General features: G+C 38.8%; 1 protein-coding gene across 9 annotated transcripts in view; it reads left to right on the forward strand.

Moving 5' to 3' along the window:
- Positions 1-2,418: 2,418 nt before the first annotated feature.
- RIC1 (RIC1 homolog, RAB6A GEF complex partner 1) overlaps positions 2,419-23,363 on the forward strand; it is a 48,261-nt gene continuing 27,316 nt past the window's right edge. For 5 of the 9 annotated variants that reach the window (XM_080636930.1, XM_080636936.1, XM_080636934.1 and 2 more), the window contains exons 1-3: positions 2,419-3,113; positions 14,739-14,846; positions 17,496-17,572. In XM_080636930.1, coding sequence (XP_080493056.1) covers positions 2,973-3,113; positions 14,739-14,846; positions 17,496-17,572 — 326 coding nt within the window. In that variant the 5' untranslated portion in view covers positions 2,419-2,972. Of the gene's footprint in view, positions 3,114-14,738; positions 14,847-17,495; positions 17,573-23,363 lie in introns of those variants that run through there. The other 4 variants (XM_080636932.1, XM_080636935.1, XM_080636938.1 and 1 more) reach the window with 4 other exon arrangements.

Raw genomic sequence — 23,363 nt, forward strand, 5'->3', positions numbered from 1 at the left:
GTCTCTTTACTTTGCACAATGCAGACTTACAACAAAGTCCTACAGTGTAGTTGCTATTAACAGCAGTAGCTGTTTCCTTCATTAATGGTGCTTTCAGCACATAACCTGGCGTTGTTCCACAGGAACAGCATGATTTGTCTCTTATGCTTACACATGTTAAGACGCTGTAGCATTGACACGCAGGTCCCTTACTGTTTCATGGATTTTCCTGAAAAATTTCATCAAGTAAGATGAACTTGGCAAAATGCAATTAACCTGAAAGGATGATTCTAAAAGTCATACCTATTCTTCAAACTGTATTTTGTGCTATTCATTTTGTACTACCAGGAAGAGGAGTTAATGAGATGGTGCCTGTCCTGGGTTCAGCAGTAGCAGTCAGTTTTTCTCCTTCTTAGTAGCTGTTGCAGCACTGTGTTTTTGACTTTTGGCCTGGAAACAAAGCTGATAACAGTGATGTTTAGACTGACCAAGGACTTTGTGAGTCTCATGCTCTGCCAGGGAGGAGGAGGGGCCGGGAGGAAGCAGGGACAGGACACCTGACCCAAACTAGCCAAAGAGGTATTCCATACCACAGCACGTCATGCCCGGGGATGTAACTGGGAGCTACCCGGAAGGGCACGTTCTCTTTTCGGTCGGGCTCTCTTTTCCGGCGAGCGGTATCGTGTTCTCTTCCCTTGTTATTTCTCTTATCATTGTTGTTGTTGGTGGCAGCAGTAGTGATTTGTGTTATACCTTAGTTACTGGGCTGTTTTTATCTCAACCCGTGGGAGTTACATTCTTTAGATTCTCCTCCCCATCCCTCTGGGGAGTCGGGGGGGGGGGGCGGGGAAGTAGACTGCGTGGTTCTAATTTACAGCCAGGGCTTAAACCACGACAGTGCCACATTCAGCATTATTTCCATTTCCTAATTTGGAAGGCTAGCTAGAAAAAAAAAAAGCAAGCCAAAAGGGTTCAGAGAAGCACCTATAGTAAACAGGGTATTTGTAGCAGAAGCACTGACTGGCACTTACCTGAAAGCAGGAAATTTGATGGTAAGGCATTTCCAAGTTGCCCACTTAAAAGTCTAGGGTACAAAATACCTTAGTATCTTGCTTCTTTATAAATTTTTTTTCCAAGGCATACTATGGTTTTGTATGGAGCCTAATATATACATTCTTCCAACTCACTTCTGTGTTTACATTCAAATGGAAATATTTCAGATGGAATGTGGTATTCACACAGTAACAATTCATTACTAAAGATACAAGAGAGCAGGCCTTTGGTGTGGGGACAGACCATGTTATTTGAAAGGAAGGGGGTCATCTGCATGCAGTGAGACCTGTTTTGAGACAGCTCGATCCAGAGGAACTCCTTTAATAATAAGCAGCGCTGCCTGACTGGTTCTGTAAGCTTTCCTGGTTATTTCGAGTAGCTGCCCTTTCCAACACAAGCACTGCTCTCACAATGGTGTAGGCATCTACCTTTGGTTCTCTTCCATTTCCTTCTATTTTTCAATTACCAGAGGAGACTAAAAAGCTCATTCACTACCTCTAAAGCTATAGCTTTAGCTTCCTTCTTTTCATCCTTCACAGCTCAGGCTCCTGCTCTCTCTTTAATATGCAAATTAACAGTATCTGGACAACCGGCTGCAGGTGCAACTGTTCCCTGTGCCTGTGCTCACTTCATTCCCACAACACAGCCTCAACGACAATGTCCATGTTGGAGACTCACTGGACTCTCTCATTCATACTTGCCTTCACCACCTACAGCAGCCCTCCCCGGCACCCTTCTTTCACTAAGGCACCTCTACATCTCCGGGGTACCAGGCTGGGTGCGACAGGGACTTATTTCGTAGACAGGCTCCGAAACACCAAGACGCGGAGCAGGCCCTGGTCCCACACCGCTGCGAGGCGTGAGCAGCCCACCAACAGGCGGCAGGAGCCAGAGGCCAAGCCTCACCCAAGCGCCATAGCCTATTCGGAACAGGCATTCATCCCCCTACGAGCCGGCCGGCACACGGTATGCGGACCCCTCAGAGCCAACTCGCGCTGGCATGGCCACAAACCCCACCACTGCCTGGCCGGACGAAACGCTCCCTCCCAACCCTATGGCCCTCCCGCGCATGCGCACACGCCCAGCGCGTGCGGGGAGGATATCTGTGCGCATGCGCAGAAAAGCCCTCTCCTCGCGTCTCCTCCTCCGCGCATGCGCAAGAGCTGCCCCCTCCCGCTCTGGCGTCGCGTCGCCTCCGGCGGCCCAGCGACTCTTTTCTCCCGGAACCTTGACACAGTTACTCGGGGCTGGGAACCTCGGGCGACACGGACGTCACTTCCGAGCTGTCCTGCCGCCGGGGCCAATGGGCTTCTGTGGGCGCGGCCCCGCCCCGGCCCAGCCCCGTCGGTCGCCGCGGGGCAGCCGTCGCGCTCGGGGTTGGGGCGCTTAGTCGCCGTAGCGGGGGAGGAGGAGGGAGATGGCGACAGGGGCCTCGGCGGCGGTAGCGTCGCGAAGAGCGGGTGGGCGAGGCACCCGCAGGAGGGAGGAGCCTCCACTGCAGCCGCCGCAGCTCCCGAGGGCCCGCTCGGAGCAGTGACCGGCCGCTTCCCCCTCCGCCTCCTTCAGGCCGCGGGACGCTTGGCTGTCGCCCCACCCCGGACTTGCCTCCGTGTCTGCCCTCGGCGGCTGCGGCGCTACTCTCCCGCACGCCTGCAAGGGAGCACGGCGGCTGCTAGGGGCGACGGCCCATACACCTAAGAGGCGGGGAGGCCTTACTCGCCTCTCTCCAGGGCGGCGGTGGTGTGCCAAGGGGTCCTGTCGCTTCGCCGGTGATTATGCATGATCGGCCCAGGTCCCCTGGTCAGAGCCCTTCCTCCGAAGGCCGTCGAGCGGCTAGCGAGCCCTTCTACTTCTTTCCTTCTTCTGATGTCCCCTGTGTCCCTCGCCTAGGCTAGAGAAAGCTGAGACCCTGCTTCTCGGGAAAAGGGAAATCTGCAGCCATGTATTTTCTCAGCGGCTGGCCCAAGAGGCTGCTATGTCCTCTGGAGTCCCTGGAGCAACCTCTTCACATCCAGACGGATCCCCAGAGAGCTTTCTTCGCAGTGTTATCCCCATCTCAGCTAAGCGTCTGGTACTGCAGAGTAAGTATTCATCCTCCTGTTAGCCTTCAGACCCAGCTCTCCCAGCTGAAAAGCCCCCTCATCTGTAAATTAGAAAGGGTTGTAAAATTTGGGACTGAAGCTTAGAGAATGCTTCATTATTTGTGAATTAGAGTGGTTAAGCCACAATGTTTACTCGTAGCAAGTAGTGTAAAGAAAACACTTAAGATCAGTCAGCTTCGGAGTTAACACTGGTTATTCCTGAAAATGAGAATTCTACCCAACTTTTTTTTTATTATTTTGATTTTAAGTAGTGCTTAAGCTTAATATAAAGAGTGTTTGTAGCAATGCTTATTTTGCAGATACGTTTCATGTAGTCTGCCTTCGTATATTGTATGCTTTATATAAAAGAAATAAAGATACGAAACTTTTATGGAAGACAGAACAGACTATAACATTCTGTGTAATGGTATAGCACAAAAGTTCACAAACTTTTCATGAAAAGTTGAAAAGTGGTGTGGCCCTAAACAGTGTTACGGCTTTTGCATGGAAGTTGCTGTGCTAGCAACATCCAGTTTGAGACTAACTGAATAATTTATATTAAATGCCTTACTTTTAATTCACTTTGAGTTTAATGTGGTAACAGAAATGCTGTTTGTCAGTTTGATTTGGTGCAGTCAATGAAACAGCTGTGATTCTGAATTTAAAGTTTGATGCTGGATCCTTTTAAATAGCACTTAGATTAGATCCTAAATCTGTCTATAAATACCTCCAACTCCAGATAATTTATAGAGTTCATCGCAGATTACGAGAGAAAACTATCAATCCAACTTTAAAAAGCTGATAGTAGAAGGTATCAAATGACAGTAATAGCCTTAAAATTTTGCTCTAAGTTATGCTGAGATTTCATCACTTTAACATATCTTGAGCTCTGCATGGCTGTTCATTAGTTCTTGGGTGGGGTGCTGATGCTGTGTTTTTTAACCTGTGCAAGTATCCAACTAGGGCATACCAGCCCAGCAACTATGCTGCGGGAGCATCATCACGTGGCCTAATGTTTTCATAGGTTTGTGGCACATAATATAGATGAAGTGCATGTTCTTCTGGCTTTTGCCAGTTGTTGAACCCCGGGGGCGTAGTCCATCAACAGAGCACAGCTGCTCACCTTTTCCAGGAAAATACGTAAAAAACCAGCAGACTTGTGGAATACTTCTAATGATGTGCCCTATTGTCTATAATGTCGTTTACTTTCTGATCTGTTCCTGAGGATGATGTTCATTAGCTTACATGCTTGGACTTGTGTTCAAGTGTTAAATGTTGTATAACTGGCTACAGACAGAGCATGAAAAGAATGTGCTTGATGCAGAAAGGTTGAGCAAACTTACAGGTCATTAATTTTTTTTAAGAAAACATCTCTTTACTGTTAGGGTGGTGAGGCACTGAAGTGGGTTGCCCAGAGAAGTTGTGAATGCTCCATCCCTGGCGGTGTTCAAGGCCAGTTTGGACAGAGCCCTGGATGACATGGTTTAGGATGAGCTGTCCTTGCCCATGGCAGGGGGATTGGAACTAGATGAACTTAAGGTCCTTTCCAACCCTAACTATTCTATGATTCTATGATTTTAATTCAGTATGTAAGGGGTGCTTTTGAGGAAGGTGCTGGCTTTGTCAGGCTTGTTCACTGCCTGGTCTTACAGTAAAAATTATGTTACAATCTCACCAGCTCTGTGGATGTCCAGCTATAGAAAATTCCTCTAAGACAAAGGTTTCTGTTAACAGCATTTTTAAGACAATCTCTTGCATTAGTTTTATACCTATAGCTGGGGTTTTGGGTGGGGAATTTTTGTTTGTTTTGTTGCTTTTTGGTTCTGATATTTGCTTGTTTTGAAGGTGAAACTTTTGTAAAACATACTAAAATTATTGCATTCTGTGTTTTCGTTTGTCAGAAGTGTCTGTGGAACAAGGCTGAGTTCTGGTCAGGTTGAACAAATTAAATTTCGTTAAGTAGAATACCCTGCTGGCTAATGTTCTTGTTTAGACTTATTACTATCTCAACTAAATATAAGAGGTTTCATGTAAGAATGAGATCATGACTCTGCAGAAGTTCTGTTTTGAATTTTTCTAAAACGGGGTTCTTTGAAATACTTCCAGGTGTGTGAGTTTACGTATGTGTATTTTTCAGGTGAAATAGTGATGTTTAAAGCTCCTCTGCACCTACTGTGTGTTAAGAACTAATGGAACTAAATAAACTTTATCTAGAGTGTGGCTTGTTTTCTGGTTTGGAAAGAATGTAGGTATTAAGATTAGAAACTGGGGTAAATGGTGTAGGTAAGAACAGCTAGAATTCTGAATGGTTTTGAGCCAAAAAGTACTTTAATATTTTATGTGTTATTTTGGAATGTGGTTAGACAGTGGTGAATATTTCTGATCGTGTACCAGTATTGGTGAAAGATTTTTTGAGCATGCACAGCCCATGTGTGTACATTTACTTATAAAATGTATGCATATGCTACTGTACTAATATGCACATTATCAAGCATACACAACATAGAAATTAAAAAATAGAGTAGGATAGAATAGTTTAAGTTGAAAGGGACCTACAGTGACCATCTAGCCCACATGCCTGACCAAGTTAGGACTGACCAAAAGTTAAAGCATATTATTAAGGGCATTGTCCAAATGCCCCTTAAATGCTGACAGGCTCACGCATCAACCACCTCTTTAGGAAGCTTGTTCCAATGTTTGAAAATTAATTAAAGAAAAAAAAAGTTAAGGCTAAAATAAACACTTTTTTTAATTTTTACTTTATTTATTAATGGTATAAAAAGTATTTTCTTGCACTCCAGTAGATTGTCTTCAATGCGTCCCACTTTGGAGACTACTGTTCCAAGTATTTTTCTTAAATCAGAAGACATTTTGGAACAGGTGTCTGAGAAGAGTCTTTGATGCTAAGAGCCAGTGAAACTGTTCTCATTGACAGCATTGGAGAGTTAGTCAATGTTGTTAACTATGGTGATGTTATGTACTTGGATGTTTGAAATGAGAAACTTCAGTTCCTGTAAGAAACTTTCTGAAATGCTAGAATGAGATAATTGATGTTTAATGGATTAACTTGGGAATTAAAGGTGAAGTTTCACAAGGCAGCTGTGAGCTTTCCTGCTTTCACCTGTGTTTTAGCAGCTCTCATGTTGGACAAGTGGTGGTTTTCACAGGGTTGTTCAGCTTGCTGAACAAATAGAAGCCTGTTTTTTCTGGGCATGGAGGGATCAAAGGAGCTTTGTAGTTGACTTGTTGAAATTGTTACTCCTTTAACAGTACTGGTGTTTAATTTTAAATTGATTTGGTTATCTCATGAAATAAGATCATGAGGCAGTACAGGGATTTCTAGATACTTACCCACAGGGCTCTAGATATTAAAGGAAGATGTAGGCAACTGAGGAAGGAGGTATGATAGATGAGTGGAGTTTCTCATGTAAGTGATGAAGAGCGAATTGTGTGCGAGAAAAATGGTCTGGTGATCTAATTGTATGTGTAAATATAGTTCATAATTTCCTTTCTCTAACCTTAAAAAACTTGTGGCAATGACAGGAATAATGACAGGGCTTGAATATTTAATGAAAACCCCTGGAGGTTGTTGGACTATCTGCTACAACTCTGCCAGTCAAAACCTGTTTTGTAAATTCTTTGAAGCCAAGATTGCTTCAACTACTAATTCTGAGGAGCATTTCTTAATTACCTAAGTGCTTATCAGCTTATGATTTACACTTAACTTACCCATGGTTTTAAACTTCCCTGTGTGGGTTTTTTGGTTTTGGTTTTTTTTTTTTTTATGATGATCTGATGCTGAATCAGATCACCTAAATGAACTATAAGCTTATGGAAAAGCATGCATTTCAGAAAATTACCTTGTCAAATATTCTGTGTTCATTCTAAATGCTGAATAAGTCTATATAAACAGAGCTGTCATAACTCACTCTTACATGCATTTCAGTCTTCAGCTGTTGGACTTGCTACATGCTTTAAATCTAAGCATACATGGTAGTTAAATAGAAAAAACAGGGGACTGTTCTTCTGATAAAGAAGTGATCTCTGTAACCTGGAATTTTGGCATGATATAACTGGAGTTACTTGTGGCACTAGTGCTCATGGTTCATAGGATATATAAATAAATATACCAAAAAAAGAGCAGTTTTTAAGTAGGCCATTAAAAAATTAAACATTTTCACCATGTATTCAGGATTATGCTTTCATCTCAGAACTGTAAGCAGAATAATTACTTAATTATTGTATATGGCCATTTTCCTAGATAGGGTTAGATACAATCTCTATAGCATTTTCATTTAGAGTTTGATTGGAAAATGGGCAACAGAAGATAATGGTGTAAATGATTTTGTATTGTGAATGATATAACCCAGATAGCATCAATGCAAACTGAGATGTCTTGACTCTTCTGCTGTGTTTTTTCCTTAGTAATTTAACCCCTGAGATACAACCTCTTACGGATATCCATCAGACATCTATCTGAGAAGGCCATTTCTTTTTATGTATCAATAATAGTAACAGTTGTGCTGTTGCTTCTGTTACAAAGATGTATTTGTGGTTACATAATTAGGGAAGTGAGAAATACCTGTTAGACTGATGGATTTATTATTTGAATGTAGAATTCTCATGGAAATATTCAGTATTCAGTAGGCCTGAACCCGGTTTTTGTTGTCTCCTTTATTAATATAAAATAGATGACCCCTGAAGGACTTGTCAGAATTACTTGCATGAAGAGAAAAGCATCCTCAGTTACGAGTTTTGATTGTCCAATTAGTTGGACATAACAGAGTGGTTTGCCAATATGAGACCAGAGATGAGGTTAGAGGTTCTTCATCACATGCAGTTACACTTAATCCAAATTTAAGCATTTAGCAATTCATGGGGTTGATGAGTAGCAATAATCTATAGAATATGGTCTTTCTTATTGGCAGTGTTCCTGAGCAGCAGGTTAACTAAAAACTTTCACATGTGAGAGGTTGTGATTGACACTTCTGATGCACTTTGGTTTGTTTGAACTCTTCGCAATAGTTTATGTAGACTACTGTATTGGGAACTGTGCTGTGTCTGTTGAATGGATTCTCTGCTGATTCTAAGCTTTCCATCTGCCCTTAAAACTGAACTAAAGGTGTTACATTGTTATGATTAACCTTGCTGTTAAAAATTCTTTCAGTGCTATCTAGTATCTCTGCTACTGGCAAAATGGGGTTTTGTGGTACTCTTTTTTTTTTTTTTTTTTCCACCGTCTGCTAGTGCTTACAAATATCCTTTCCCCTTCCTTATGTGTACATGTTTTTCATTTCTCCCTCTAACCTTTCTGATTTTTAGTTTATAAGCCTATAAAGCTTCAGCCTTTTAAGTGGAGCACAGACTATCTAATGGTGAAATAAAGCGCATCAGACTTTTGTTCTATTTTCTCTCAGCCTTATCTTTGTCACTTAGATCATAAGCTCATCAGAACAGCTTGGTTTTGATTCTTGTCTTGTGCCTACAGCCTAATGAAGCATTGAAGCATTTGTCTTATGAAACTAAACAGAGCATTTGTGGTTTTGAAAGAAATTGACTCTTGATTCTAAATGAGATTAATTTTTAATGTCTAGAATACTAAATTGTTAGGGGATAAGAATATTTGGATTTTAACAGTTTTCTACAGCCATAAAGGTTTGCGTATTGGTTAAATTAAAAAAACCAAACCCATACATAATACCATGTTGTCAGCTGCTAATATTGTTGCTTGCTCTCAGCAAATACAAGAATCTTCTTCCTGGACATAATACTTATGAAAGACAGTTTTCCAGATACTCAGTCTCTGAAAGCCATAATTAAATGTAAAAAATTCATTAGAAAGTAAATTATCAATAGTGAATTGGTGACATTAAAGATGAGAATCCTTTAAAAGAGAGAAGAAAGTATTAAGGATTGTGAAATTTAATTGGGTTTAAAATTCAAGTTACTTTAGATTTGTAGTTACAATAAAAAGAGCAAAACAAAAAACAGTTCAAAGTTGAATATGTTGGCTATGGATAAGCTAGACAAAACATTCAGAACTCAGTGTTCTTGCATATTATTTGAGCAGACATAGTGGGATTCAGTGCAACTTTATAGGTATTTAAAACAATAATTTAACTTTGCACTGCGTAAGAATTTGAATATGACTGTATCACTTGCTTGATGTAACATTATTAGAATTCAGGCAAGGATATGTTTTTGCTGTTCATATGCAATGCAGATGTAATAATTTTGTTTTGGATAAAAGTCATGGGCGTGCTGGTGTCTTACTCAACTAAATAATACACCTGAGCCAAAGTATTACTTCATATTTTTAGTAATTTTTTGGATGACTGGAGAAAACAGTGTTCCTGTCTTGCTGTCTGTCCTCCTAGGTTCAAGTGAATTAATGATGAGAGAGCAACTGAAAATAAGGGAGTGCTAAGAAGTTTCAGTGTCTGGATGCATACGTGCTGTTAGGTGTTTACTTCTCAAACTTCATCTAGTAGTTTTCCATTGTATCTGGTGACCTACTTGTTAAATTGACTAAATGCACAGTTTATCCTTAACCTGCAGCAGTCAAACCACAGAATCCAAACTAAGGAAAACTGAAATTTTCATTATTTTACATTCTGTCAAATTAACAATGGTTATACCTCTCTCCAGTTGGTTAATGTATCATTTCTTCAAAGCCCTTTAAACATCCCAGTTAGGACACTTGCTCATAGGAGGGCTGCTGCTGAAATCTGTACTACTTGCCCCACTTGAAAATGGCCTATTCAGAGCAACATTCACATCTTAGTTTAGGGTTTAAATGTCTACTTGATTTGCTTTTTGCATCAAATGTAGTAGAATATGTTCAGAGAAGTGAAGTGGTAATATCTCATGTCTAAGCTTGCTGAGAGAATTTGCCGCAGGGTTTGTGTATCTTGATAGATTTCTTCATAAAAAGTAGTTTGTATGGCTCAGTGTTCTGAGACTACTTATGCTGCTCATAGTTACTGCTTAAAAAAGGGAAACTGGAAAGATGTTGTATTTGGTCAGGTAGAGTTAAGTAAAATAGTATCAATTCCAAGTTTTTCCACCATGGGTTCGCTGTTCTCTTTTGTTTTGTGGTTGGTTGCTTAGATATTTTGTCCTGATGGTGACATGTAGCTCATCTGTCATAGTGGAACATCCAAAGGAAGAACCAAAGGAAGAACCCTGTACTCCTGCGACCTCAGATGAAGTCAGGTCAATGGAGCAGTTTGCCTTAGTCGACGAGGAATGGGTTAGGGACCAGTTGAGCAATCTGGACATCCATAAATCCATGGGTCCAGATGGGATGCACCCGTGGGTGCTGAGGGAACTGGCAGAAGTCATTGCTAGACCACTCTCCATCATCTTTACCAAGTCTTGGGAAACGGGAGAGGTGCCTGAGGACTGGAGGAAAGCAAATGTCACTCCAGTCTTCAAAAAGGGCAAGAAGGAGGACCCGGGTAACTATAGACCGGTCAGCCTCACCTCCATCCCTGGGAAAGTGATGGAACACCTTATCCTTGATGCCATCTTAAGGCATGTCAAGGATAAGAGGGTTATGAGGGGCAGTCAACATGGCTTTACCAAGGGGAAGTCATGCTTGACCAACCTCATAGCCTTTTATGAGGAAATAACATTGTGGATGGATGATGGCAGAGCGGTGGACGTGGTCTACCTTGACTTCAGCAAAGCATTTGACACAGTCTCCCACAGCATCCTCATAGCTAAATTGAGGAAGTGTGGCCTGGATGATCAGGTAGTGAGGTGGACTGCGAACTGGCTGAAGGACAGAAGCCAGAGAGTTGTAGTCTATGGGGCGGAGTCTAGTTGGAGGCCTGTATCTAGTGGAGTGCCTCAAGGGTCAGTATTGGGACCAGTATTATTTAATATATTCATCAATGATTTGGATGAGGGAATTGAGTGTACTGTCAGCAAGTTTGCTGATGACACTAAGCTGGGAGGAGTGGCTGACACGCCAGAAGGCTGTGCTGCCATCCAGCGGGACCTGGACAGGCTGGAGAGTTGGGCAGGGAGAAACTTGATGAAATATAACAAGGGAAAGTGTAGAGTCCTGCATCTGGGCAGGAACAACCCCAGGTTCCAGTATAGGTTGGGGAACGACCTGTTAGAGAGTAGTGTAGGGGAGAGGGACCTGGGGGTCCTAGTGGATGGCAGGATGACCATGAGCCAACACTGTGCCCTTGTGGCCAAGAAGGCCAATGGCATCCTGGGGTGTATTAGAAGGGGGGTGGTCAGTAGGTCGAGAGAGGTCCTCCTTCCCCTCTACTCTGCCCTGGTGAGACCGCATCTGGAATATTGTGTCCAGTTCTGGGCCCCTCAGTTCAAGAAGGACAGGGACCTGCTGGAGAGAGTCCAGCACAGGGCAACTAAGATGATTAAGGGAGTGGAGCATCTCCCTTATGAGGGAAGGCTGAGGGAGCTGGGTCTCTATAGTTTGGAGAAGAGGAGACTGAGGAGTGACCTTATTAGTGTATCTAAATATGTAAAGGGGGAGTGTCATGAGGATGGAGCCAGGCTCTTCTCAGTGGCAAACAATGATAGGACAAGGGGTAATGGGTATAAACTGGAACACAAGAGGTTCCACTTAAACTTGAGAAGAAACTTCTTCTCAGTGAGGGTGACAGAACACTGGAACAGGCTGCCCAGGGGGGTTGTGGAGTCTCCTTCTCTGGAGACATTCAAAACCCGCCTGGACACATTCCTATGTAACCTTATTTAGGTGTTCCTGCTCTGGCAGGGGGATTGGACTAGATGATCTTTTGAGGTCCCTTCCAATCTCTAACATACTGTGATACTGTGAAAATAAAGTGTATTGAACTGCGGGAACATGAAGGTCTGTTTGAGTTTTTTCAGTAGCATTCACTAGAGCACTGGAGGATTTGTTTACTCTTTGGTAATGATACAACTCTGTTATTTTTAAAGTTATCTTTCTTTCCTCCCAATTGTTGTTATCTTGTGAACATTCAGCTCCACTGTTCTGCATCTGTTTTGTCTGACTGTACATTCCTCCTGAGAGGCAAAATCAAAACATATTGAAATACTAGATTTTCTCTGCAGCAGATTGTAAAATGCCAGACAAGCTTCTTATCTATTTTTGGTAAGCTTTTTCTAGTTTCAAGTTGCAATTTGAGTGAAGACTTGCTTACTCACCTCTTTCTTTCTTAGCCTTCTGTTGTTTCTTCCTTAAGAACTGAAGGTGTTTTCTTTTGTAAAAATGTGTGTGTGAGGGCTTGCTCTGCTTGGGGCAAATAATTAAAATTAGGCCAATATACTCCTGTTTATAGAACATACTCCTGTGCTATTAAACATCTTTGGTGACTTCTGATGTAATAAATGACTTCAGATGTAAAATTACTATTTCCCTCTCTTGTATGAGCAGAGCAGGATATCGAGCTGCTGTTCTAGCTTTGTTACCCTTGTAGCATTTCACACTTCAGTGTGAAGCTTGTAAACAGGGGGATACTCTTTTGAGTTGTGGGGTATGTGGAGATAAATGGTATCAGTGAAACATTTATGGTTTAACCATTAGCTGGGTAGCCTTTGACCTATTGACTTAGAAGTGGGTCTGATTTCTAATCAGAAAGAAGTTATTTTAACTGCAAAAAGGTAGAAATGGTTGCTTGCAGTCTTAATGTTAACGCTTTTAGTCCTCATCTGTAAGTCACAAAATAAGATTAGTTTAAAAAATCAATTTGCATGAATTTTTTATCTGCTATATATGTAGGACGTTCCTCCAGGTTCTAAAGTGTAATAGTAGCTTTCTTATGAATAAATGTCACAAGAACTTTACAGTATAAATACTGTCATCATGTTCTGTAAAAGCAGCAGTATAGGAAGAAAATTGTTAATGAGCTTCTAAAACGTTTTTTTGCCTGCTGTGAAAATGCTTGAAGCATGGAAGCGCCTTACAATCAGTTTCCAAATCTAAAATTAATGATGTAGATTACCAAGATTGTACTGTCACAGGGCACTTTTTCCTCTTTTTATATAAGGCAGTTAAGGTAGATCTAGCAAAGTAGTGAAAGGCTATGTAGTTCATGAGAACAATCAGTAAGAATATATTAAGAATAATTACTTATTTAATGTTAGATAATATGACTTGCAAGTATCTGCAAAGGAAGCTACATGAATTGAAAAAGCTGGGAGATTCAGACTGGATGTGAGGAAGAAATTCTTTACAATGAGGGTGATAAAATACTAGAACAGGTTGCCCAGAGAGGTGGTGGATACATTATCCAGGGAGACATTCAAGGCTGGATATGGTTCTGAGCAACCTGACCTAATTCAAGATACCCCTGCTCATTGCCTTTGTAGGTCCCTTCTGATCCTACCTATTCTGTGATTCTATAAATAGTTCTTAAAGATTAGTTTGCTTGTTATACCTTACAATATAAGTATTTAACTTTTTTTTTTTTTTGAAAATTCATTTCTATGTGGGTGTGAAATTGAAGTAGTAGTGCTGTTTACAGGATGCAAAGTGGTCATAGTGATGGATGACAAGCTTTACCAAATGGTTTAACGATTACTTTCAGTAAAAGGAGTGATTTCTGCTCAGCCTTTTGGTTCCCTTCCAGGAACTCGAGAAGTGTGCTCAGTTTGCTGCTGCAATTTAAAGGAAAACCTGGCACTCATAAAGTTAGGGAGAGCACCTGTCATGAAGATGAGGAGAAATTTCCTTTACTTAGAAGGAAAAGTGTGGTTGGTTAAATTTAGCGAAAGCTGAGGAAATAAAGTTGTCGTCTAATATTTATGCACAAATTTCTTCATCCCCACCTCAAGTGGTAGAGGGTAGCAGAAGGGGCAATACCTATCTAAGCTGAAAGAGCAAGAATGAACAAAGAGTTCTTAAATATATTTAAGGAGGAAGAATGATTCTAAGTACTGGAGCAAGGAAGGGATGGGTAACTTTGCATTAGGTTTTTGTGTAACAATTCTCAACTGCTTTTGTGAAAGGGAATGAATGCTTAATGCCTATGGTAGCTTTTTCTGGCCTTCGTGACCTTAAAGCTCTTCTTCATTCCTAGGAGGAAAGATGCTAATTGAGCGCATCTCGTCATATGCAAAAATATTTTCATCAGACTGTAGAGGTGGATTTTCTGCACAATTTCTGGCAGTATGTTCTTGAAGAAATACAAATCAGATTTCCTAATTATGAGTCTCTTAAATCCTATAGCCCATCCATTTAGTAGCATTGTAGCAAATGGGTTAAACCAAATACTCTGTCAAATATTTTATCCTAGTTAATTTGACAGTTGTTTTCATTATAGGAGCCTGTGTGAGTTGCTTCAGTCACCCTTCATCTAACTTGAAACTCCTTGTGTATTCTGTTCTTTCTCCTTTCTGAGCAAATGAAGTGTTTTATTTGAATATCCTGGGTTTGAAAGTGACATTAGGAATGACCGTGTGGCAGGAGTTCTGCATATACTCCCTTTAAAAGCACTATTGTGTGGTGCATTGTCAAACATGCCCTAATTTTTTAACCTCCCTTCTCAAGGGAAACTTGTTGTTGCTGTTAAGGGTACATAGGTGTTTACAGTGTCGCAGTATAGCAGACATCCCATTCCTTCTAGAGACGAGATGTAATTTTTCCTTTTTTTTCTCCAGCCGAGTGTATTAATTATAAGCTACAAGGAACTATCAAAAGCAGCTTCTCAGTTTGGACCATACAAACAAGCAGAATGGCGGCCTGACAGCACCATGATAGCTGTTTCAGTAAGTAGGGTTTTTACTTCTTACTCTGGTTAAACTATTGCAAATGAAGTGTTTTGTTACTAATTTTTGTGCTTATACAAACTCAATTGTATATACACTTAAATGATATTTATCTTGTGAAAACATATAATAATACTAAGCGTTGGGGTGTTTTTTGATAAAAGCTTTCCTTAGTAGTTTTCATTCATTTTTCCCCTGGAGAATGAACTGTAGTTCTTTGTATTAAAATAAACTTTAGATGAATTGGTGAGGAGTGATCCAGCATCTCACTACTTCAGTAACCTGGTCCCGAAGAATAACGTAATTGAAAGACCTGTGAATGAAAGAAATAGTTGAGAGTTAGATGATGTATACATATTTAGCTTGATAAATACGATATACATATGTTTCAGAAAGGTGGATCATAAGAGAATGAAGCTGTGGCTTTATTACGGTGCAGTATCTTTTGGTGATAATAAAAAAATTGCAAGGCACTGAAAACACAGAAACAAGGGCAGTGATAGATGATACAGACTCTTAAGAGTCTTAAAGGTAAAGATAAAAACTTATCTCACATGGAAATAAAATTTGTACTGAAGGCAAACTTTGGTGTAGCACATAAAGCTTTATAAAATACCTCAGTTAGCTTTAATCGTGTGCAGTTAAGCAAAATTAAGCAGTTCTGACACTGTCATCATCCCCCATCAATTCTAACTTATTTTACTAGTAGTATCCTCTATTGCTGAAGTTTTGGCACTTTTTTTTTTAAACTAATAATCTGGTTTTTCCCCAGATATTTTGTAGTTTCTTCTGTCATATTGCTGCATTTGTAGTTTTTCCAGTGTTACTGGTAAATATTTCTTGTTTCTTGTATGTATTACTACATACATCCAAGGTAGCTAGTTCTCATAGTTAAACAAACTTCTGAATTGGGTCGAGATGCTTCAATATACAGAAATACACAAGGCATTTTAGTCCTTCCCCTGCTACAGGCAGCCCTCCAATACAGACTGCTCTTCAGTGTGCATTCTCATAGCTGAGACAGAGCTTTATTAAATATCATAGCATGTGAGAAACGATGTAGTGAAATCCCTTGCATGGTACTTTTACTTTTGACTCTCAGAGATGAGAATGATCAGGGAATGGATTACAGTTCTGGTTACTTTAGTAAGTTTCATGCAAAACAGACATTTCTAAAGCAATGTAGAAACCTGAGTGAACAATACAATCAATTTGTGGGAAGCATATGGTTGAATGCTTCTGCATTTCATCCAGCTTTTTATGGAATTTGAGGTTCTATTTAAAAATGAACCTGTAACAATAGCAACTTTGTGCTTTGAATAGTGTTCAGTAGGGCCCTTTGTCCCTTAATACCAGTATAAAGATACTTCATAGTATTGTTTTACCTTTCCTTCCAGGGTAAGATAACTTTCAGGTTAAATATTTAATGATGTAATGGAAAGAACCTGTAAAGATGTTAGAAATGAAAGCATTTCTTTACCCCATAATACCTGAACATGATATTGCTGCACATAGAAAAGCTTCCATTTATTCAGCCTGTCTGAAGCTCACAGTTATGGTTTGGATTTTATTCTTGCACAAGAAAGATACTCACTTTGAAAGAGAATAATTGCTTTTCTTAGACTTTGAAGCCAAAACACACATTTTTTTTTTAATGATAAGGCAAGTGATAAAGCAAAATGTTTGACTGTGGAAAAACATGGCATCAGTGAACTGATAAACTAAGCTAACAAGAGTCTTACTTTTTCCTTTATTCAAAGAAAAGGAAGCCAACCTTGCAAAACAGTGTGAAACCATTCATTTCAGCACTTCTTGCCTCCAGTAATAGTGCTTTGGGTACATGCCCAGCATACAGTAAAATGATTGGATGGAAAACTGTTTAACCAACATTCATTTCATGATTTCCCTGAAGGATAAATTTGTGCTTTAAACAAATCATACTTCTTTGAGCAACTAACCTGGTCATCTGCCTCTCCTGTGCTTATACAAGCATTGGATCAGCTTCTAGCCATGACTGGAACATCTGATAACTAAATGATTTATATTTGTTCTCTGAATAGTCTTATAGTTTGAAGTCAGTCTTCCAGAATGACAGAGTGACTTGAGATTGAATTATAGTAGGAGATTTTGAAGAAGTGGTGTGGTATCTAAAGACACTGCATGACGTAATGATTTTTTGAAAACTACCTGGGTGACCCAACACTGAAAGGCAGTGCTTAGCTTCTTTGCAGTTGGTAGTGTCCATATGTGTTGAAGCACCTGGAGGTGTTGTTCTGAAGGCTTGCTACCTTCTATTACGTGGTTTTTGTATTAATTCTCTTAGTTGGTGGGAATTAGGTGCCCAGGTTCTAAACATCTGATGTATCTGTCTGGTTTTATGTATTTACATTAATCAGAGGAAGATTTCTGCAGGATGTATACAGCAACAGTGGTGTTTTTCCATTTTTGTAATGAGTGATCTATTCAGTAAACTTAGTATGGATTTTACATAGAATGAATTTCAACATACAGGGTTTTAATGTATCTGAAACTTGATATGAGTATATATTTGTGTATAATATATGAGACATACATATAGATTGTAAAAGTTCATAGATTTTACTCATGCAGATATCCTAGCTATATGTCTTACAAATTTTTCTCTTTCAGACTGCAAATGGATACGTCTTATTTTTCGAAATCCCATCAACAAGAGACAAGTATCTTTATGAGCCCATGTATCCCAAGTAAGTGTTTTAAACTTTATTTGCATCCCTGGTGTGGAAAAAAAAAGACTAGAGAAATCCTAAGCAAATTTTATAATAAAGAAATGTATGTTTTGAAAATTCATGAGTACATGAAGCATCATTCCTATGAGTTAGAGCTAGTTCAGAGAAGTTGGTCTGATTGGTTTGTTGTCCACTGATTAGATTCATTAGGTCCATTTTACAAGCTCTCGAAATCATAAGTAGCAGGGTTAAAATTGCCTAATTTTATAATTTGAGGTAGTCTGTTGAATTTATGATCTGTAGCAAGCTTGTATAATGCCTTTTGAGTAACTCAGTTGAGTAAGTCATGTTTCTTAGGAACTATTAGGGTGCAATTTTTTAAAAGATTCCTCTCTGCCCCCCAACTTTGTAATAACTTAAGAGATTTTTGAAACAGATGGAGAATAAGTTCTCAGTATTTTGGAAAGTATACAAATAATTTTTGGTAAGAATATGCAAGTATTTTAGCTGCAGTGTGTTATGTTGTCATTACCTTCTTATTTTCCTTATTGTGAATGTCAGGATACATTTCTTTGTGTTAAAATGTGACTGTCCATTGAATGTATTTGTGGTTGACTTAGTTGACTTTGGATTTGATGGAATTGGAAATTATTTAGCTCAAATTAAAACATCGAGGGGTGTATTTGTGCATGTCTGTGTTGTGTTTAGTCAGAATCTGTAGTCATGGGTTGGACCAGAGTTGTCCAGAGGAATAATGAAACACTCATGATTTCTCAGTGGCTAAAACTGAATTTGTCTCGGGTTTTTTTCAGTATATCTATTTATATGTACCTTCATCAGTATGATAATGCTAGTCAATTTAAGCTTTTTCATATTCATAAAAAGAGTTAGTTGACTGGTAGGTGTTTTCAAGTGGACATGTATGAGGAGTTTTGGATAACCTACGATGTAACCTCATGTAAGAGGAAAACATTTTGGGTTTTTGTTTTTTTGTTTTTTTTTTTAAACTAGAACTGTTGAACCGTGAACATTTAAAAAAATTAAATCGGATCGTCATGAGCATTTAAATTTTAAACATCTATTCTTTTACAAGTGTGTACAGGAAGAAATAGCTCAGCGGGTGGTAAATGATTTCAAGGTGAATTCTTGCTTCACTGAGTGGAAATTTTTTTGTGTTACTCCTGTAATACATCTTTTTGTCTCTGAGGTAGCCCTCAAAGCTCTGGAACTAAATGGAATTTACTGTTACAACTTGCCTGTTTTCCAAGAATTTAAGACTATTGCAGACAAATTTACTTGCATTTTCTGAAACCTGACTAGCATTTTTCAAACTGACTGTTACTTAAGTCTCTTGAAAGAAGGGGCATAGTGTATTTTTAGCTGTACATAATGTAAAAGAATAAACAATAGTTTGTGGTATATTCTTGTTCTGTTTGGAAAGCTGGTGGGGTTTTTTATTATTTAAAAATATGAAAATATATGGAAATACGCACAAAATATACAGTACTAATTAAAAAGAAGCTTTGGAAAGTTAGTTTAGACATGTCATGTGTAGGAAAGTTTGAAAATATCTATTAGGCAGTTAATGACTAACCAGTCTAACTTTTATATAAAACACTGGTAATTAATTTGTGTTGTCAACCATGAAAAAGTCTTTGTTAGCTGTGTGTGGAATGGCCAGGATTTTAAGATACATTTGCATAGCCCAAAAGGATATAATGCTGATTCTGTGTATGACTAAACAAGGTGTTTTTTCATAGAGTGTTCATGTTAGGTTGCTCACAATCTAGAGATTAATGCATGTGCTTAACTTTTAAGATGAATGATCTCACTGAATTTACTGGGTTTCCTAGTCTTCCCATATTTAGCCCTCAAGTTTGAAAAATGAAATGATGAAAAGAAAGACACAAGCATCTATGTGTGTGTGAAACATGCCTGCTGTGATAAACATTAAGTTATTCCATAAGCTATTATAATAAACTCTTTTGGTGCAAATACAATGTATTGACTTTAGGCAGTTACACTAATTTGCTTTGTAGATCAAATAGTCAGAAAATTCCCAAACAACAAACCAAACTAAAACACACAAAAACCCCACGAACCCAAAATAAACAGACAGACTAAACCAAATACCCAGAATTAAAACTTTTAAGTTTTTTTCTGGCATGTATTCATTTTCCGAAGACATGACTTCACTGAAATGCTTGGATTTCATTTCTACTGGGCTGAAAAATACCAAATAAATTCTGTTAACTCTGAAGTCATTAAAAAAAAATCAGTGAAAGGTCTCATGTGATTTCCCTTGTGCTTGAAAGGAGACTTATTAGTGTTTTCTCCCACTATAACAATGTGTTCTTGGCTCCTTCCTCTATGTTGGGAGCAGTAATTATGCACCTGTGTTTTAAGTAAGGTTGCTAACGCAATGAAGAAACTTAACCTGCCTGTCTCCTGCCCTTTCCTGTTCCCTCCTTTGGATTCCAGTAGCTTACTTGGCAAGGTGGCATATAATAAAAGGCTTGCATTAGAAAATGGTGACCTTGAAGTAGCACTGAGTAAAAGCACTTGGAAATAAAAACACATGGAGTGACTGCTCAGTGATACTTGTGTGACAATTCTCCTGTGATAGTTCATGATAAAGCAGTTCCTCACGACATTTTAACTTTCATGCAGATATGAATCACAACTTGTCCAGCTCTCTTTTATGTGCTTACTTACCTGTGTTAGGCAGACTGACTGAGAGGGTGGTGATTTTTGCAGAGTGTTAAGATACAAGGCTGGTCTTGAGTTAGTGGTGTGGTGGGACAGCAGCTCAAAACAAGTTAGGAAAAATAATGAAATGGATGGGCAACAGGTTCAAAAGTGGGCCTCTGCACTTTGCGTATTTGAGATAAAGGGTTTTTTATTTTTCATTTGCTGTTCTTCTCCTTGGACACCTGCACAACATTCCAGAAAGTTAAGAGATGTAGAATGTCATCAACTGTGGGATTTTGGTTTTGCTAGGGGGTTTGTTTGGTTTTAATAGCTAGTGAGCACGTTTCTGTGAGTGCTCCTAAACGCCCAGTCTTATTCTACTTTTCAAAATTATTGACTGATTTTTAATGTTGTTGAACTGCCCATATCTACTGACTTTTTGTAAGCAGAATGAAGCCTGTTCTCTGCTATTCTTTCTTTAAATCATAATGTCCAGTTGCAACAGAAACGTGACATTTCAATGTAGTGACTACAAAAATAAAAATCCTTACTACAACTTTAGTCTGAATAGAATTCTTAAGAGTGCAAGTCAGCATAATGAGAGTGTTGTGCAACTGGAAGTACACACCAGTAACGTTCTCAGCTCCACAAAAATGGTGGTGCAATATTTTCTAGTTTAATCAGTATCCTGAAACTTGCAGCTTGGTTTGATCTCATACAAGTGAAAACATTGAGAAAGGTTGTGTTCAAATTCTCCTGTCAGCCTAGCTGTCATTTAAATGAAAAGTTTGTATTTTACTCTAAGTAAAAAAAGCATGTCAGAAAAGCAGATGATAAGGTATATGATGGACAGCCACTTTCTTGACCTGGGTTATTGTTGTAGTCTTCCAGATTGGGACGCTAATATCGGCAGTAAAGTTACAGATTTATGTGTTACCGATATTTTTTTTAAATAACTGCTTTAAAATTTGCTTGACAATGTTTTAGCCTTGATTTGAATAAAAAAGACCAAAAAAACTTGCTGAAAATAAAAATCACTTCTGATTTGTCCAGATGAGAGTTGTTTGTGGAGGAAAAGTACAGTTTATTGTTGAAATTATACAGATTTGTTACTGTGTATGGCTGTTGAACAAGATGATCTGAAAGAGTTTCCCTGTATTTGATCTGCTGACAGAACGAGCATACAGTTATTGTGTAAACTGTGATTACACTTGCAAAAGCTTTTTGATGGTACAGGTTGAACAAAATGCCTCAAAGTGAAAGAGGAAAAAAAAAAAAAAAGGCATGGCAAGTTACAGAAACACTTTAGTTGTTTATAATTTAATACACATTGCAGTGTATCTAGTCACAGTATGATTTGGTCATTTGTTTTTGTGGTGTGGGGTTTTTTTTGTTTAGTTTTGTGGTGGTTTTTTTGAGGGGGGTTGGGTTTTTTTTTGGTGGTGGTTTTTTATTTGGGTTATTTTTTTTTTTGCATAATTGAGAATATATGAAATACTTTAAGATGGTTGAGTGGAAAATTCTTTTTAAACACTAGTTATTTTATAGAGTTGTAATCAGTTTAAAACATACCTGTGTCGATATGATAAGGGTTAATGGAACTGACCTGTTCAGCATTATGCACATTTAATGTAAAATAAATTCATGTGATAAAACAAGTGCTCATATCAGGAACACAGCATTCTGTCATGAATTCTGAGTATTTATAAATTGCTGTTGTGGTTTTTTTTATTTTTATTTTTGCTGGAGTCAATTAATAGTTTTTGTTAAAATTGTAGTATTTCAGGAATGTTAAGAGTTGAGGTTGTTCCACTGAAGGAAATATTTATGGCTTTGTTGATATTTGGCCAGGAATTGCTAGTCTGTTCTTGGAGTGAACAGGTGTTCGTGCTCAATGAAAGCCTAAAGTATCCTGCTTAATTTGTTAGTCTAAAAACAGGAAAAGAGGCAGTAATTCTGTTTTCTGTTTGTTTTGTGCCTTTTTTTGAATTGAGACAGAATAGTCGCAGCTTTGTTTCAGTGAACTCTTAAGACTTTTCTCCACTTCAGAGCAGACTTTGAAGAGAATCAGTAGTGGCTGTTAGCCCACATCCTGGGATACTTTCCTGCAGTGAGCACAAGTACAAAGTCCTGCTTCTATTAGTTCAGTCTAACTTTACCTCCATATTACTAAAGTCATTACAAGGTAAAACATGAAGAAAATGTATGTATAGAAAGATAATAGAATGGTAAAATAATAATCTCCATCTGTGATACACTTAAGTGTCAGTGCATACAAGTAAGTTTGTAGCTTTGTAAGTTGTGGTAAGGTACAGTAATATTTTTTGAGGAATTTCCAAAGGGATTTGTGCAGTTATTTCGTTATTTCACAGCGAAGAGGTGTGAAACACCATCACAGTAGAGGATTCCCTGTACAGAACTGGGAGTTATTGCTGTCTAAGAGCTTTGGCAAGGAAAGCAACTTAAGATCTGTCACTTGAAGAGACAGCATGTGGTAACTTAACACTGAGGATATTTTTGCCTTTAAGAAAGACAAAACCTGAAGAACTTTACATGGTTGATAATCTAAACATGGTAATTGGTGATTTTTTTGCCTCAGCTTTCTTCATATCCTCAAGTGGAGCTTTTATTTGGGATGTGGAGTTCAGGGAAGTGATAAGAAAGTTGTGTAAATTTAGAATGAGACCTCAGTGCTGGAGGCTAAGTACCTGAAAATGCTTTAATTTTTCTGTGGCTTCTTTTTTTTTTTTTTTCCTTCTGATCGGTATGGGCACATATATCCTGTTTAACAATGCTGAATTGTTGCTTGTATGTCTGGTTACTGTATTCATGTCTTACTCTTTCTGGCCCTTTTCTAAGCTTTTTCCTCTTCAATAGCAAGGTGGTTTATATGTGCCATAAATTACCTCATCAGTAATCAGATTTTTTCCTGATTCAGCAGACCTAAGATTAGTGTGTACACAAGTTTTGAACTTCAAACTTTGCAAAGGTAACTGATGAGGTGTACGGTTAATTAACTTACTGAATAATTTTTGTTTGGGATTAAGCTTGTGCTAAAATTCAGCAGTGTGGTTTTCCCTGTAAATTGTATTTGGCATTTGTTGCAAAATGTGTTTTT

Source organism: Psittacula echo, assembly GCF_963264785.1.
Source record: "Psittacula echo genome assembly, chromosome: Z".
Taxonomy (NCBI): Eukaryota; Metazoa; Chordata; class Aves; order Psittaciformes; family Psittacidae; genus Psittacula; species Psittacula echo.